At 42.3% G+C, this 17,991-nt stretch overlaps 1 protein-coding gene across 2 annotated transcripts in view; it reads right to left on the bottom strand.

Annotated features, from left to right (window-relative positions):
* Positions 1-3,541: 3,541 nt before the first annotated feature.
* The window catches only part of Nuf2 (NUF2 component of NDC80 kinetochore complex), a 64,510-nt gene continuing 50,060 nt past the window's right edge, over positions 3,542-17,991 (bottom strand). Inside the window, exons 8-14 of one of the 2 annotated variants that reach the window (XM_063272366.1) lie at positions 17,443-17,539; positions 16,204-16,266; positions 14,250-14,387; positions 11,379-11,519; positions 10,459-10,634; positions 9,031-9,166; positions 3,542-3,997 (exon numbers count right to left, since the gene is read on the bottom strand). In XM_063272366.1, the coding sequence (XP_063128436.1) occupies positions 3,863-3,997; positions 9,031-9,166; positions 10,459-10,634; positions 11,379-11,519; positions 14,250-14,387; positions 16,204-16,266; positions 17,443-17,539 (886 nt within the window). In that variant the 3' untranslated portion in view covers positions 3,542-3,862. The remainder of the gene's footprint in view (positions 3,998-9,030; positions 9,167-10,458; positions 10,635-11,378; positions 11,520-14,249; positions 14,388-16,203; positions 16,267-17,442; positions 17,540-17,991) is intronic. The other variant, NM_001012028.1, reaches the window with a different exon arrangement.

Below are 17,991 nucleotides of genomic sequence, written 5' to 3' on the forward strand. Positions count from 1 at the left end.
TCTTTGAACACATATTCATTCATTCATTCATTCATTCATTCATTCATTCATTCATTCATCTAGGATCTGGTGTAAAAGGACTGTTACGGAGGTAGTGCCTTACATGGAAAGGTGAAACTGGCTCCCAGAGATACCTAGTAAGTTTGATCCTAACGGTACTGGCTGCCGGTTGAGTGTTAGCGTGTGACAGTTATGTCCCAAAAGCCCATCAATCCTTGCATGCTTGACACAGATCTGCTATTGCCATCTCATTAAAAAGGAGTGTAAAGATTGTAGTTCATGCTCTAACCATATAGGTGTTTCTTCTTAAAAGAAATCTCTGAGAATAATTATTAAAACCACTCTGGGGTTGGGGACAATGGCTCAGTCACTGAAGTGCCCACAGTGCGAATCTGAGTTTGGATCTGTAGAGCCTATGGGTTGCTGTTTATCATCATCATCATCATTATTATTATTATTATTATTATTATTATTATTATTATTACTAATTTATTTATTTATTAGCCAGGGAGACAGAGCCATGGTGGTCAGCTCCTGAGGAGTGACACTTGCAGATGACCTCTAGCTTCCAAATGCACATGAGAACACACACCTGCACAAACATGTAAACACATGCATGCACACAGACTTGCCCCCACATGAACTGCCCCCCCAAACACACACACACACACACACACACACACACACACACACACACACACACACTAAAATCTCTTTGCTTTACCTATAGAATAAACTTGCTTTCAAGGGGGGAACTAGATCCTATAGACCCCAGAGCCCTGCACCTGATGGGGTGGCAAGTTTAACAACTTCAAACTGATTTCTGCACACCCTCGGGTTGGAAACTATGGTATTACCGGGCTATACTGCCACAAACACTGCTCCTTAAATGTGGATAGCTCTGGTCTTGGAATGGCTTAGCATCAAGGATTTGTGTAGAGAATTATTTGGACAGGATTGAGTATTTTAGAGACATTTTTGTGTTGGCAGAAAGAGTAGATTTGAAGAAACTCTTGGTGGTGAAGGTTGATGGTATTACCAGGAGAAAAAAAAAAATCCAAAGCAAACAAAGCTATCAGTCTGAGCCATGGATACCAGGTCTATATTCTGTCTATATTCAGTCCCTAAGACACTTGGTGATTGCATGGAGTTTCAAGTTCTCATAGGAAAATTCAGTTTTTAAGAGTTGTATGAAATCTGAGTTAGAAACTCTGAACCACTTATAATCACTTAGGTAATTTTAGAGATAGACACTAGGGTCAGAATTAAGACCTCCTGGTAAGAGTTATCCTTTTAACAAAACCTTCAAATACTCAGCTACTATTTAGAACCTATTTCTTTTTTTTTTTTTTTTCCCGGAGTTGGGGGCCGAACCCAGGGCCTTGCGCTTGCTAGGCAAGCGCTCTACTACTGAGCTAAATCCCCAACCCCTAGAACCTATTTCAACTAGGCAAAGTCAGAGTTCCCTCTGTCACCTTTGGACTTCGAGTTGTCACTGTCACTTTAAAACTTTCGGCTCTTGCGTTTCCAACCTGAGAATCCACAGCTATTTTCGCCTTGGTTATGCAAGCCGTGTTGTGCCCCCTGGTGGCAATCTGGATAGGAAGATGGGAAGCATATTTCAATCAGGGGGAGCGTGCCGACTTAATTGAAAAAGGTGGCAGGCCTGAATTTGAAATGGAATTTCATATCAAACTTTTCTGTTCTTACTAAAAATAGGAAACACCCAGAGAAACTCAAATCCGATGTATTAACTTCAGCCTGCGAGGTGCATATTTCAACTCCCCTGGCTTTGTCACAAAATGGATTAGCTTCCTGAAATATGTCAGTTCAACGTGAAATTAAATATTTGATCCATCCAGCTAAGAAGCTGAGCTCACAGAAGACGACTGCAGTCTGGCGGTACAGCCTTCCTTTCCTCGGCCATCGGGGCGGCACGTGCCACAGACACGATGGCACCTGCTTCTTCAGGGTATGCAATTCCTGTATTATAAAACCGTTCGGGCACCAACAATGTCATTTTCAAGACGGCTCGAGGAAAATCTCTAAATTTTAGAATTTATTCTTCAGTCAGAAGAGCCAAATGGATTTGAGTAGATTATGCTGAGGGCCTTTGATTAAATTTTAACTATTTGGAGGCAGAAAAGAATGATTAAAGATAGTCACCAGGAAATGTATTTGGTAGGAGGACGTCAGAGTTCTCCTGCTAAAGTGATGAGCCTACTTCTGTGGCTGTATTATTTAGACACACACATAGACAGACTCACACACACATCCGCACACATGAAGAAAAGAAAAAGAAAATACATTCTTTCTTAAACACTAAAATATGAACACATATAAAAAAACAATGATTCAAAATTTGAAATGCTTAAATACAAGTCCCAAGCCTCCAGAAAAGTGTGCAGCCATGTTGAAAATGTATATAAGAATATACACAAAACAATACAAATGATAGCAAAAGTAGAAAAACATTAAACAAAGGGAGCGGGTGAGATTGCCGGGCAGGCAGAGGTGCTTGTCACCAAGCCTGCACGTGTGTCCTTGGTCTCCCAAGGTGGGAGAAGAAGATCAACTCCAGAGAGTTGCTCTCTGCCCTTCTCTCTCTCTCTCTCTCTCTCTCTCACACACACACACACACACACACACACACACACACACACACACACACACACACACACACGACCCCCTTCCACTCACATACAAGTGAACAAATGTTATTAAAATTTAGGGGCTGTGGAGATAACTCAGTGGACGAGAGACCTTACTGTTCTTGCAGAGGACCTCAATTTAGTTCCCGGCACCCACACTAGCAGCTCACAACCACCTGTAACTCCAGTTCCAGGCATCGCACACCTCTGATCTCTGCAGGCACCTGTACTCACATGCACACATCCATATATGTCTCTTGTCCCCAACTAGGTTGGTAAGGACAAGCACACCGGAAAGACTCCAAGTGTGAACACTCTGAGCTAGCGGTTTTCAATGGTGGTGCCAGCTAGCAAGGGCCGCTGTGTGTCTTTCAAAAGTTTACCAGAGTCCTTGGATCCTGAGAGTTCTCTATGACATTCTGCCAGGACAGTTTGAGAAGCCAAGATATACTGCCCAAGGCCACAGTGAGGCTAAGCTCCTGTAACAAAGTTCTCAAGATAATAAGATTATAAAGAAGGGAGAGCTGTTTTGGTTCACTTTGAATTTTCTGTCCACAACTGTCTTATTTCTACCCGAATCATGCCAGTTGCATCAACGAAGAAATGAAACTCTACAAACTTAGTTTTTAAAATAATTACATTAGAAAATGTGGTATATCAGGATTATTCCAATTTTGGTGCCAGTTCAAATTTTTGCTATATAAAACTTCAGAGATCGTCATAATTCTCTACCTACACAACAGCAGTAAAATATCTAGGGAAGGCTGAATGAGTACGAGTCAAATGAGTGTGTAATCAAGATGTGGAGGGCACAATCAGGCTCAAGGATGTGGCAATACAATGTCAACAAAGAAACAACATCCAGGACAATGTAGGAAAACACACAGACGTCAGTAACTATTTGTTTATTCCAACCAGCACATACAAAAGGAGACAGAGTAGGGACATAAAAGCTGTACACGTTACTTTAATTGTAGCAAAAGCCTACATAGTACATGGTACATTAGAGCCTAGGGAGGCAAGTCAGTGTAGCCTGCAAGGCCCTGAGTTGTATCCCCATCACCAAGAAAAAAACACAGGGAGCACATGGTCATAAAAGGACAGAGAACCAATGGTACCCACGCTAGTTAGCTGAGACTGCGGTCCTTCTATTAGCTTCAATATAACTACTCCAAACAGAAAGCGAAAGGCCGTTTTCGGGTGGCTGTTGATCAGGGCGGCATTTTGAACATCCTCCTCTTCAGCTCGGCAGTCTTCCCTCCTATTCTAGTGCAGCACTCCTCCGTCGTCTTCTCGATGCCCTCATGGTACTTCTCCAAAGCACTTTTCAAGTCTACCAAGATTTCCTACGGACAAATGAAGAGTCACTCCATGGGACAGCCAGGCCTAACCCGAGTTGAAAATATTCCAATGGTCACTCCTATTATTCTACTACACGGCTGGAAGAGCTTAGCTCCTTCCTACGCAGGACCAAAGACTACAGCTGAGATAAACTATGAACCACCTAGGAAACAAGCCTCTGAAAGCGTTTACTTCTCAAATCCTGTCAGAACAATCAGGTCATCGGCGACTGGCTTGTGTGAACACCAGGTTAAGCAATCAGCACAGTCAAAGGCTACAGATCAACTTAAGCTCCGCGCTCTACTAGGTAACAGGAAGGCTGAGTAAGTCGGGCAGAAAGGGATCACTTTCCAGAAACATCAAAACCAAGTGCAGTTAAAAAAGGAAATACAATCTGCAAATACACACCAAGCATTTCAGTACATGAAAAGCAATGTTTTTCTCCTGAGAATAAACACACTTCCAAGGAGCAACTAGTCACACAGCAGAGGCACGGTAAATGGAACAGGAAGCCCAAACCTAGCAGCACAGCACCAGAAGCAAACACATGGCCATCACCCTGAGCACACCCTTGGGTGTTAAAGGAGACGGGATATAGCCTTCTCAATACTATATATTTTAGAATATCTAAGTAAATGTCTACACACAAGTGGAAGTTTATAACAGTTCATGACAGCTGGCATATACAGACTTACTGTGAGGTCATACACTTCTAAAGTCAAAGCAAAGGGCTGGGATGTAAGGAAAACCCACGTCCAGCCCAGTGCTGTTCAATACAGAAGTACTAGCCACATGGTGCTAGTTAAAAGTACAAGGATTTAAGATAATAATCCTAAAGCCATTAGCCCCTCTGGTGCACTAGGCTCAGGGCACAGTGCCTATCGAGGCAGACTGGAAAGGTGTAATACAGGATTCCAGAAATGTTTCATTTGAGTGTTGGTCTGATATTCTCATTTTTGAAATTTGAGAAATTTAAAATTTTATAATATCCATGGACTTTTACACCCAACATCATCCATTGATTCCAGAAGTATTTTAATCCATGGATCAAAAAATATATTGTTGGAAACCAGCCACAGTGGCAACTGGCTCTCTGTGAGTTCGAGGCCAGCCTGGTCTACAAGAGTGAGTTCCAGGACAGCCAGAGCTACACAGAGGAACCCTGTCTCAAACACACTGTTGGTATTTTCCCTTGCACTCTGGTATCGTTGTGTTCTCTTGCCCGACCAGCTCTGTCCCCTAAAGCTTCTTCTTTCCCTCTCATGGACTCTGTTGTAGTCCCTGCTATCTACACACTCACTCCACGTGAGTGCACACACTTAACACTTGGAATGTGGTGTTGGTTGTTCTGGGCCTGGATCACCTCACTCAATAGAGTGTTTTCCACTAAACTTATACTCTTACAAGTTCCATTTTATTTATGGACGAATAACAACACACTGTGTACACGCACCACATTTTTACTGTCCATTACTTTGTAGGTGGACATCTAGTATGATTCTTGGTGACTTCAACAGAGTAATCATGAGCATGAATAAGCAAGTGTCAACTACAGTAACAGCCTGTTTTACATATGACCAGTACCACAGCAAAGGGCTGCTGTGTAAGCCTGGTGACCCGAGTGGAAAAGTGGCCAACTGTACAAAGCTGTCCTCTGGTCTCCAAGCATAGGCAAGGTACGTGCTCCCACACATCAGTAAAAATAAGTAAGAAATAAATTCTTAGAGGCCTGCTTCCATCTATACTCTGGCCAGCTATTGATAGCAACTATTCTCTTAAAGCTAGTCATACTGATTGGGTAATCCATCCATTGGGATGGATTATAGTTTTAATTTGCATTCCCCTGATGGCTAAGGATACTGAACCCTTTTGAAAACATTTATTGGTGATTCATACTTCTTCTTTTGAGAGCTCTGTTCATTTTTTTTGGCTTGTGGATTTTTTTTTCTTGTCTAATATTTTGAATTCCTCCTACGCTCTAGGTACCAGTCTACCAACAAAGTTAGGGTTTTCTCCCTTTCGGTGAGCTGTGTTTTGGTTGGTGGACAGCTCCGCCTACTCTGTGGAAGGTCTCTGATCTCACAAGATGGACAGTTGGTTGGTCTTATTCCCAAGCAAGCAGAATACCACACAAAAAGGCCTTACCCTATGTGTGTATCTTGAAGTATTTTCTCTGGTTTTCTCTCTAGCACTTCCAGAACTCCATGTCTTATGCTATGGTATTTGGAGTTTGTTGTTGGTACTGGATGAGAGGTAAGGGTCTTATTTCAGTTTTCTACATGTGGATATACAGTTTTCTGTGCACCTTTGTTAATGTGGCTGACTTTTCCCCATGGACTATTTGTGGCATTTTTGTAAAGAACCAGCTGGCTCTGGCTTCGAGCTCTCGTGTCCAGTTTCTGCTTTGCTTACTGATCTGTGTGTGTGCGACAGTGCCACACTGGTTTTGTTGATTCTGCAGTGTGACATGGAGTCAGGTACACTTCCTATTGGACCTGAACGACGGAAATGATCCACTCACCTAAAAAGTCTTACAGGCAGGGACAACGTCCTTGTCTTCAGCTTGACTCCTGAGCCCACTGGGACCCGGTACCCAGGGGTGCGTATGCTACTGTTAATACTGATTTCAAACCTCAGGTAATCCATTCATTATAAACAAGAACATGAACGATGAAAGCATTACTTCAGAGAGATGACATGGGTACTGCTTAGTACGCAACAAAAACAGCAAAAGTGGGGTCGAGGAAGAAAGTTAGCATTTTGCTACAGTTCACACGACTTACAAAATTATGTTATGAATGTGTGAATAAAATGGGTCGTACATGAATAGTATCACTGAGGACAAATCATAAAATTAACTTTGTGGGTCTGACAGCCAGGGTTATCTTCAGCAAGTCTAAAATGTCAATTCCCTGTGATACAAAATGATGAGAAATATTAGAAATTACATCATCCCGAAATATATCAAATAGTCTAAAAGAAATGTATGAAGACACTGAATGGAAGAAATTAAATGTGAAGAAGAGGAAAGACAGGGACAATTTGGAGCCTTATGTAATTTTTGTTGTTACTGGCTGGAACAGGAAACAGATCTTTAATGCTGTCCAAGAAGAAGAGGAGCCTGAAGCTAGATGCAGGACCTACATGAGCAAAACTTTAAAGCAGGCAGTGGAGCCCTGGGTGACGAGCACACTGACGATCTACACCTTGCTTCTTTGTGAAGGGTGGCTATGACAAGGAGGAGAGAACTCTGACCAAACACGGTGAGCCCACCCTCGCATGCACAGCCTTCCTCAGGCTTCTGAGGGTTAATGGACATGAGTGGGCTGGGTAAGAGAAGGACAGCATAGCAAGCCGCCCTATGGACCTAAGCTCTGACCACACATTGCGTGCTCTGGAGGAGTGCTACAGCACAGCCAGGGTCCACTGACACCATACAATAGGAATAATTAGTGTGGATGAGATTTACACTGACCGTGGCATTTTGAGAATCTAGGTTGAAAGAAATACAATTAGGCCTGCAGGATGTTATACTAAGATCTTGAGTTGAGAGCAATCATTTCATCATAGTATGGTATGGTGAAAACCAACTTGGCAGAGCCACCCGTGAGGAAGATGTCGTCTTTAACTGATAATTTGAACATTAACAGAAGGCGAGACACTGTTGCTGACAACCCAGCCTCCGAAACAAGGCTCTGTGAACAGACGCTCTGTGCTTCTGGGGCCACAAGAGTACTTGGGAAGACTGTGCTTATACTATATTCTACAAAGTAAATAATGACAAGCATGAAGCAGTGACGATAACAGGACAACCAACAAATCTGAAAAGCAAGCATGTAAGGAGTGGCTGGACACCCGGGCTATTAAACCCAAGGGGAGACGTGAAGTCGGGCCATTGTCTTACAGGTCATTCCATAGGATGGGGCATGGAACATTCCAGACGGCAGATACAAGCCCACTGGAGTACAGACTGACTGTTTTAAATTCAGAATGAGAAATAACATTTTAACAACTACATCTGTAGTAGAACAGCTTGTGTAGTTATGAGCTCCATCCACAGAAAACAATTACAATTACACAGAGCCCATCGGTAGCTCTCAAATGCCATCCTATTCTAGAGATAAATAGACAACTCAATTAAGCGGTGGGACCCATTGTTTCAAATTTAATTCAATGTATTTGGGAGGGGACTTGTTCATTTCAAAATTCCTCACTGACCTGCAACACACAGCTAGCTTTAAGACACAGTACTCAGTGCCCTTTCAATTTTATAAGTATTTATGGAAAGTAGATGATACCCAAGGCCATTCTAGGAATGGTCTCACTTGCTGGGCTGAGTTTTAAAGCATGGCTGATTGCCAGGAAAGGTCTAATATTATTGGTGAGACACATGTGCACAGAGCTAACAGAAACATGAGATAGCTTGGGCAGCTTTTACAACTAATGAAGATAGCGCAAATTCTAGCTAGTTAATCAGTTTGAATTTGCTAATAAATGACTCAACATCTACACCCGGAGCAAGCACCAACAGTCTGGTCTACTTAAGGAGGTTGCACGGAGTGTCTCAGATCTTTCGTCTCACAGGTCTTCACAGACTATGTGGACAGTGAGGGGCAGTGGCAGCGAGAGTGCAGCTATCACACATCAGGCAATCTCAGAAACAGGACGAAGGAAAGGAGTGAAAAGAAGAGGCTTAAGAAAGCTGAACAAAGAGTATGCCTATTTTTAGTAGCTTCTGGTAAAATGTTTTTAGAGATATTACTTAAACAGCATGAGTAAAGCCCACCTACCTAACGACCTTTACTAAGCAACTAACTACTTTTGTCCCAAAGAGTGATACTCTGTGATGGGCTAAAAGGCAGGCAGGGACAAGGCACAGAAGATGCGCCCGCAGATATGCATTGCAGAGTGGTGCCGGACACGGAGATTAAGGAAAGGGCCTTCGAGGGTAAGTTCCACTCTGAGAACTCAAACCCCTGTCACAGGCAGCGTCATCTACGCTTTAACCTCACGGACTCTATCTCCTGGGAGCACCCACCTGAGACTTCAGTTTCTCCCGTTTTTCGGCGTCTCTTAGCTGCTGAATCCCAGATTTAATCTTGTGGATGTCTTGATTAATGGCGGTTACTTGCTCGCAGACAGCATCTCTTTTTTCTTGAACTTTATTGCAATCTCTAAAAGGGAACAGAGACACCTGACGTAACCTCTCTTAAGCATTTTAAAAACCAACGACTGATAGTGACCCTGGAGCCATTATGTGTCAGTATTTGTTCAATAAGCTCAGAACCCTTCCAGGTATTAAAGCAACTAGACAAATTCACGGAACCCCACATGCTGTGGTACACTGTACTTACATCACGGCATGGTGAGCTACCCCATTCGAGAATGATTCTTTTTGTTCCCTTGTGTAGAGCTGAAGATCAAAGCCAGAGCCTGGCACACGCTAGGCAAATGCTCAATCACTACATTACGCTCCAGCCCTCACAACCCACTCTTTAAAATGAAGGCTTGGCTTCAGTGCCTCAGTGTGCACATCTAGACACTGTGAGTGGGGAAGTGCATTAGTACAACTTTTCAGCACATTTGGCAAGAAATAGACAATCCCCAGCTTCTGTCGTCTGCTTTCACATACATAGAAGTACTCGACAATCCCAAGGCCACACTTAAGGACTAAAGGGCTGACATCCTAGACATCTGTGGCACATATTCTAAAGGCACATTCCAAAGACTGACAAGGAGACTACTGGTGAAATAGCTTACACACTTCACAAGAACTTAGTAACACATTCATGTTTAACTGAATAATAGGAAGATTTTTTTTTTCTAATGCACTTTTTTTTCCCCTAGGTCACTATGTCTGAAGTGCACTGAAATAAATACTAGTGTCCCAATGCCTTCAAAGATTACCATGAAGGAATTGGGACTGTCTCAAAAGGCATCAAACAGAAAAACACCAACTAACCAACCAACCAACCAACCAACCAACCAATCAATCAACACATAAATGAAAAACCTGTGCTTCTATGCCACATACAGACAGAATTATACATATCTCAGTCACTAAAACAGAATTCTTTTTTGAAAACATAAAGGAAATCGGAAAAAAAAAGTAGAAGAAAAATTAGTGATTTTAAGTTACAGAATTATTCCTCTTCCATGCTGGCCTAAGATTGAGACTGTCAGGCAAACATTAAGCCCATATTTCCTAAAGAAATCCTTTGAACGTAGTCATGCATCTAGACCAGAACTTCGCTCGACAGTGCAGAGTCAGTTTGTGACAATTATGGAAGGCAATAAAAACAATTATTGGAAATTATGGAAATAAAAACAACTATTTAGAATAAAAATAAACAGATAGATGATAGACAGCCAGACCGACAGATAAAGAAAACACAGTTGTTTTGAAAGCTTTGCTGAGAGCTTTTCTTGGTGGCACCCTCGGCCTCCACACTGCAATCGGTCATACTCAATCATGGTCCGCTTGTACTGTTTCACATCCTCCTGCTTCTTGTTTATTTTGAACTGCATGGTAGCAAGTCTCTCCTTCTTTAGAGTCATCAGTCTTATGAGGGAGTTCTCTTCAGTCTTCAGTTTCTTTAGTTCTGATGAATCACTATCAATCTGGCCCTCCAGGTTCAGGCTCTGTGTTTTATGAAGAATATTTAAAGTCAACACAACCAAACAGGATTTATTATTTAAAAAAGAAAAGAAAGGTTTCTAGAGTGAGATAGAGATTAAAACACAGTTATGAAATGGAGTTAAGTCTTCTGGCTCGGAAAGCTCAGTAGAGAAACACAACTGTACCAGGGGAAAGAGACTGGCCAGCAAAGAGGACCTTCCCCTGCTGGTCTACTAGGACTGACGAATGACAGGCACACAACAGCCCTCTCTTTCACCCCCTCTATCTCTCTCCCTCTCCCATCCCTCTTCTCTTCCCCCTTCTCAAAAACAACAAACTTTTACTGTAATGTTGGTGATCCTGGGAGTGGCTGAATTAAGATCTGAAAATGGTTTTAAGCTTCTGAGACACCAAGATGACAGTGCTACCTTTTGTACCCAGAGGACGAGCTTTACCTCTCTATTAACCCGAGGTGCAATGTTAGGAACTAAGCTGGGACTTTATACCACTCATGATGAGTGATCACATGTTAGGATGAGCTAAAATACTCATTACTAAATTCCAAAAAACATAAACCACCATGTATTATGTTAATCTGTTATCTTTATCTGAAGGTTACATATGTCTTGACACCCCAGTGCTTGGGGGAAGATGCCCGACTCGTCAGAACAAGTTTAGATTTTCTTAGGAAGGTAATAAACAAGATGAAAGTGACTCCAATGATGTAACCGCCCATCACACGTGACAAAATACTGCCCAATACAAACCTCCTTTAAGATACTGCTTAGTTTCTCCCTATTATCTGCAAGGTCCTGTGATTTCTTTTGATATAACTGCACCTCCAGCTGACAGGAAGGCAAGCAATCCACAGAATCTCTATAGATATCATACTTTTCCATCACTTCTTCCTTTGGGAGGTAAAAAAAAAAAAAAAAAAAAAGAGCAGTTTAATACTCTTATGAAACCACAAGGTCGACTCATTTGCTCTTCAATAATTTCAGTAGCATTTGCTACCGAAAGCTCAGGAACACACAGCAATTAAAAAGTTCCTAGGTCAGGAGCAAGGTGCCACTCCCGACACATGTCAGACATATGACACATTTACTTATTTATTTAATGTGCATGTGTGCTTTGTTTGCATATGTCTAGGCATCGTGTGCACACCTAGTGCAGGAGACTAGACAAGGACACTGGATTCTCTAGACTGGAGTTACAGGCATTTGTAAGCCCCGATGCAAGCAGTGAGAATACAACCATCTCCTCTTGAAGAGCTGCCAGTGCTCTTAACGGTTGAGCCATCTCTCAATTATGCTTTTTAAACTCAAAAAATCCTTAATAAAAAAGCTGCCACTACTTCACCAAGCTGACAATTCACTGTAATTTTTCAAAGATTCTCCATGTGGAGGGAAAGGGCTCGCTGTGGCTGGGTAGAACTTAGATGCAAATGCTTTTCTAGTGCCTACGATACCCTGTGGCTCGAGTCTAAGCAACACCAAAACAATCCGAAGGTTTGCTCTCTTAGTTCTCAAACTACTTCTGAATACTATAGGGAACTCATTTTATCTATTAGAATATTTCTGTTTGTTTAAATACTATTATTAACACCTGGTTCTTTAAAAAGGTAAACTCCTTTTAAAATTACAGAAGAAATATATATTCCCTATAACCACACACAAATGCAGACATTTTTCCTTCTCCTGACTAGGCTGCTACCTGCCTTATCTTACTACACAGTTAAATTTCTCCTGATCAAAGACCTAATCATATTGCTCAATTTCCATTTCTTTCTCTGATTTAAGTGGATTTATGAACACCCTTTGTAGATAACGGGTCAAAGTCCGCTGCCTGCAGGTCTTTATTTGCTTCCTGTTGCTGTGGTGAAGACTAGGACTGAAACCAAGCTGGACTGTCTGGGGAGACAGCTCAGTGGTAAGAACACTAGCTCTTCCAGGACCTGGGTTCAATTCTCAGTACCCACACAGTGATCACAACTGTTTGTAACTTCAGTCACTGAGGATCTGATACCCGCCTCTTCTGGCTTCCAAAGGTACTAGCAGCACATGATATACATATATGCATACATGCAGGTAAAATATCCATACACATAAAATAAAAATAGATAAAATTAAAAGCAAAGTAGGAAGGAAAGGGTTTATTTAGCTTACGTCTTGGAAGTCATCATGAAGGAAGTCAGGGCAGAAACTCACATCAGAAACCTGGAGGCAGGCCCTGAAGCGGAGGCCAGAGCACTGCTTATGGCTTAGGCTTGCTTAGGCTGCTTCCTTATACAACCCAGGACCCACCTTGTCCAGGGTGGCACCGCACACAGTGAGTTGGGCCCTCCCAATCCATTATTAATCAAGAAATTACCCACAGATCTGCCTCCAGGCCAACCTGATGGAGGTCAAGTTTTCAGTTGAGAATCTCTTCCCAGATATGTTTAATGGCAAGTTGACACAGACCAACCAGAAAATGTGTTTTAGCAGGTCTTTTCTCTCTGAGCTTTGGGTTCTCACGTTAACGTAAAGATATTTTCTCTGTAATCTAAGCCCTCAGGAGGCTGAGACAGGAGAATCAGGAGTTCCAGGTTAGTTGGGCTACAAAGTCGGGCTGTGGGGGTGGGTATGTGTGTTCCATTTGGGCAAAGATTATATAAATGTTCTAACTCTGTGAAGAATTTAAGTGTCTAATTCACAGAAGGATTTCTTTTCAGAAATAGTCCAGCTGTTTTCTCCTAGAGGAACAGCTAACTAAACAGAATTCTTCTTAATAGAGGGTGGGTTCAGACCCAGGACCTCCTCACTCTGAGCAAGCATGCTACCGCTTAGTTAGACACCCAGGTCCACCAGAACTGGTTTTAAATAAGCCAGCCATTCCATAAATTCTCAAATCTCTTGTTGCACTCCCGTTTTGGTTCTGGTGATTTTTTTCTTTATTATTAGTGACAATTTTTATTATCAGGAATCACCTGGATAACAGGATAGAATTTCTTTATACTGATAGGTTTAAAACCTTGTTTGAACACAGAAGCCAAGCTGGCTGCCCACCTCATCTAATTTTGTCCCACCTCATCTCAGTCTACCCCTCAAAGCAGCCCCTGGCCTAGAACACATCTCTTCTGCCTTGAACAGTCAGATACTACGACAAATTTCCACTGCCTTTCCTATCCAATTCCTCCAAATACCAACTGAATTCTCTCATTTTGTTTTTTTTTTTTAAATGCTTATTTTTAAACTGATTTAACTTCTCTACAGAGGTTTTATATTTGAAACAAAACCCATCAGGAGAAAAAAAAAGGTTTCTCCTATGTGCCCTGTGCTCACCAACACACATCATGAATTCATATTTCACGTTGTATTTTTAGTTATTTTTTGTAAAATTGTGTATATATAATCTTTTCTCCTATAGCACTGTGTGGTGACTTCCCATGCAGTCACAGCATCTCCACTAGATCACCAGGCCGCAGCCTCAGAGCTGCAGTGGGAGTCTAGGACTGTCCTGAACTTGCATTCTTCCCATCCACCCCCCCCCCCCCCCCCCGCCACACACACACATCAAAGACAAGCATGGACACTCAAGAGAGAAGTCTGCATAGACACTAAATAATTCACAGAGCACACACGGCAAAGGCGACTGACCCTGGCACTGCGGAGCTTCTGGACGGTGTCCTTCATCTTCTCTTTATAGTTCTTCAGCTTCTCTGGAGAATCCACAATTTTGCTTTTCAAACTGTCTTGAACTTCTTTCAAAGAAACTACTGACAACTTTAGCTCATTCTGTTGAGAAATGTTTTTACCAATCAGGTAAGACAATGAAATTACCATTTCAATAATAGAACTTAGGCTCATGCCTGTTGTAGCAGGGTGAACTGACTTCCACTCACCACAGCCTGCTTCATTCCTCAGAGTAGCACATGATGCCCTCAGTGGCATTTCTGAGACCAGTATGGTCCTCCTAAGATGCTGGAGCGTTCATCCCATTCCTAACAACATCACGGACCCCTGAAAACTCTCCCCCATTTCCTCTCCATGCCTTGTAAACACAAGTACATACTAACATTATGTAGTTGACGGCTTTATATTACCATGTGACCTAGCTGGAGTGCTAAAAAGGTACTTTGTTCTCCTGGTACCCAGAGTAATAGCACTTAAGGTGTGTGTGCAACACAAGAGAACAGGAGGAAGCTAAGATCCGGCAACATGGGCTAAGAAAAGGAAGCCTTTCTCCTCATTTGAAAACTCTCTGTATGTGATTTTAGTATTTTATGACAAAATATATTATTATATGTAAGGCTTGTATAATTCTTCTAAAAATTTTAACTTAAAAAAATGTTCTTAGTGGGGAGCGGGTGATTTAGCTCAGTGGTAGAGCACTTGCTTAGCAAGTACAAGGCCCTGGGTTTGGTCCTCAGCTCCAGGCGGGAAAAAAGACATTCCCCCTCCCCCACCTTTTCTTTAAAAAAAGAAAAATGTTCTCGAGCTGTAAAATAGCTCATAGGTAAGGTTGCTGGGCTCCCTGAACAAACAGCACATCCAGCACCCAAGAGAACACTGACATTAAAACTGTCACTAAACAATTTAAAAATACACATATAAAAACAGAAAGCAGGGTTGGGGATTTAGCTCAGTGGTAGAGCGCTTGCCTAGCAAGTGCAAGGCCCTGGGTTCTGTCCCCAGCTCCGAAAAAAAGAAAAAGGAAAAACAAAACAAAACAAAACAAAACAAAACAAAAACCAGAAAGCCTATAAACAGCTTAATTTACAAAATAAGATTCACAAAGATAGTCAAAAATCACTAGATTAAAAGAAGTCAAATTAAAAGGCGATTTTCCCCATAGAATAGTGAGAAAAGTTTTAAAAATGAAAAGACTGAAAACATTTATTTTTAGCAAGAGTGTAGAAAAATGGACACACCTGTATTTTGTTACTAAAAATAGAAATTCGCATCCTTCTAAATGTGAGTTTGGCAACAGGAGCCAACATTAAATGTGCATTTCCTCTAATCCTCATATCCTGAGTTAGTATTTTAGTATAGGCTGATGAAGAAATATATACATTTACAGCATATACATAGCTACAAAAGTCAGAAGCAACACAGAAAGAGAGGGAAAAGACGTATAACAGAAACCATCCACATGCATCCGACTGTATTTTGCAGCCATCGGCGAGATGCAGCTGTCCTGAAGCTCCTGATAAGGAACCACACTGCAGTATTAAGGACATGCGTGAGCCCGAGACTCACTGAGGATGTTATTCGTGTAAAATTACACAGATAGGTGCACAGTAGAAAATAACCCACTATATACACACGTCTATATCTATTCATCTCTATCTACATATAAATAGATAGTAGCTAGGTATGCATCCGATTGCATGGTTCACTTTGGGTCCTTTCTGCTTTCTTCACATATGACTGAATGTCAGTCTTGTTGTCTTCTTTCATAATAGTTTCTGTATTTACGTTGAACAAAAAGTTAAAACTTGGTTTCCTTTTTGAGGGGAAAAGCTGACAAGCAACAATAGATAACTGCACACAGCTAAAACACTGCAGTACCCTCAGATGTTAAATGCCAGGGAGCAGAGAAGATACTTACAACATGCTTGGTTTTCTCTGAAAAATCTGATTTCATTTTGGTATATCTCTCCTGCAGCAGTGTCTAAGAGAAAAGACAACTGTGTTATAATGATTCAAAACATGGAATTAAAGCACTAGCTACTTCTTCATGTGATAAGAAGAGGAGGAGTTTTTCTCAGTAAGAAGTCTGAAAGTCCTTTTCCTGTCTGCTATGAGCCTTGTTAATGGAATAAGGAACACCATGGACAGCGAAGGCCGCCCATCAGTGTACCTGTGAGGGGCATTCTGGAAACAAGTAGCTCACCAGAGACTCTGACCTAAGGGACAGACAGTCCAACCCACTGATGGGCCAAAACCTGAACATGTTCTCAGGAGGCAGCAGCGCTTCCTGCCTGGGGAAGCAGGGCCTGGGAGGATGCGCGCTGCCCTTTGGGAGCGAGCGCTCCTTCCCTCCTCCCAGCTTCCTGTCCCCACGCTATAAACTACTCTATGATGCTTCTGCTCCATGGTGGACTGAACCCTTTGCAACTGTGAGCCAAAATCAGTCTTCCCTTTGTTTATGTCAATACATTTAGTAATGATAACGAAAAAACTAAAATACAAAAAAATCCCTGAACAGTCTGTCCTAATACCACTGTAGCATTAATATGAAAATTGAATAAAAATGTCTTCTTAAATAATAATCATTAACTTATTAGGTATGTGTGTGGCATCTGAGCAGCACAAAAATTCAGACATCTTAGAGTCAGTTGAGACCCAAAAGTTATCATTTCCTCTCACTGATATGCACTTTTCTAATAACAAATTCTCAAACTCCAGCTTCCCAGCTTCCCAGGGAACAATGAGCGAACACTGAAGCTGGGAACTCTCCTGATAGTGCCGGTTAATGCTGAACACTACCTTCCTATCAACAGTAACTGGCCCGATGCCCCTGAAGGGTTTGCTGCGGTCCCAGCGTACCACAGCCTCACCGCAGAACCAAACCCAAGAACGTGCTCAAGCATTCTCTGCGTCCGCAATACACACAGCACACTGTTTCTTCAGCAACTGAAGCCATGATTTTCCCAGTGGGGTGCACCAACACGGCACACGTCAGCAGTCGCACGGCACACGTCAGCAGTCGCACGGCACACGTCAGCAGTCGCACGGCACACGTCAGCAGTCGCACGGCACACGTCAGCAGTCGCACGGCACACGTCAGCAGTCGCACGGCACACGTCAGCAGTCGCACGGCACACGTCAGCAGTGGCATAGATACCGTTTTCTGTCTGAAGTCTTGATTCAGCAAGTGCTGCAGCTCCTGGATGTCATCCTTCAGCTGTTTGAACTCTTCCTGCTCCTCCACGGGAACCGAACTAAACACAATAAAACAGGCCAAAGATCTCGTGAATTCCTAAATTTTGCAAGGTACGAGCAAAACCTACGCCCCTGAACACTAAGTGACGGGTCTGACTTTGTTTCTGAGTTATGCTTTCAAGACAACCATTTAATAGATGACCCTCATCTTCTACTGAAAGAAAACGAATCAGATGAAAGCGTCCAATTTTCTACCATCTAATGAAGCCCGTGCACACACCTCAGCCACTGTTATTCCTAGAATGACCACAGTATTCTCTTGTGCAATGCTAACTTCCCTAACTCGGTCCTGGCTCTCAGCACCACACACTTCCCAGTCCAGGTCAGCTACTCCCCACTACCATCCTTCCATCAGCACCTACATATCTAAGACTCTTTCGCACGAAGGTTGAAGCTTACTTTAGACTATCAAAGATATTAGCAGCTTTGATTCTGCCTTTGCCTATGATTC

Source organism: Rattus norvegicus, chromosome 13 (assembly GCF_036323735.1).
Source record: "Rattus norvegicus strain BN/NHsdMcwi chromosome 13, GRCr8, whole genome shotgun sequence".
NCBI lineage: Eukaryota > Metazoa > Chordata > Mammalia > Rodentia > Muridae > Rattus > Rattus norvegicus.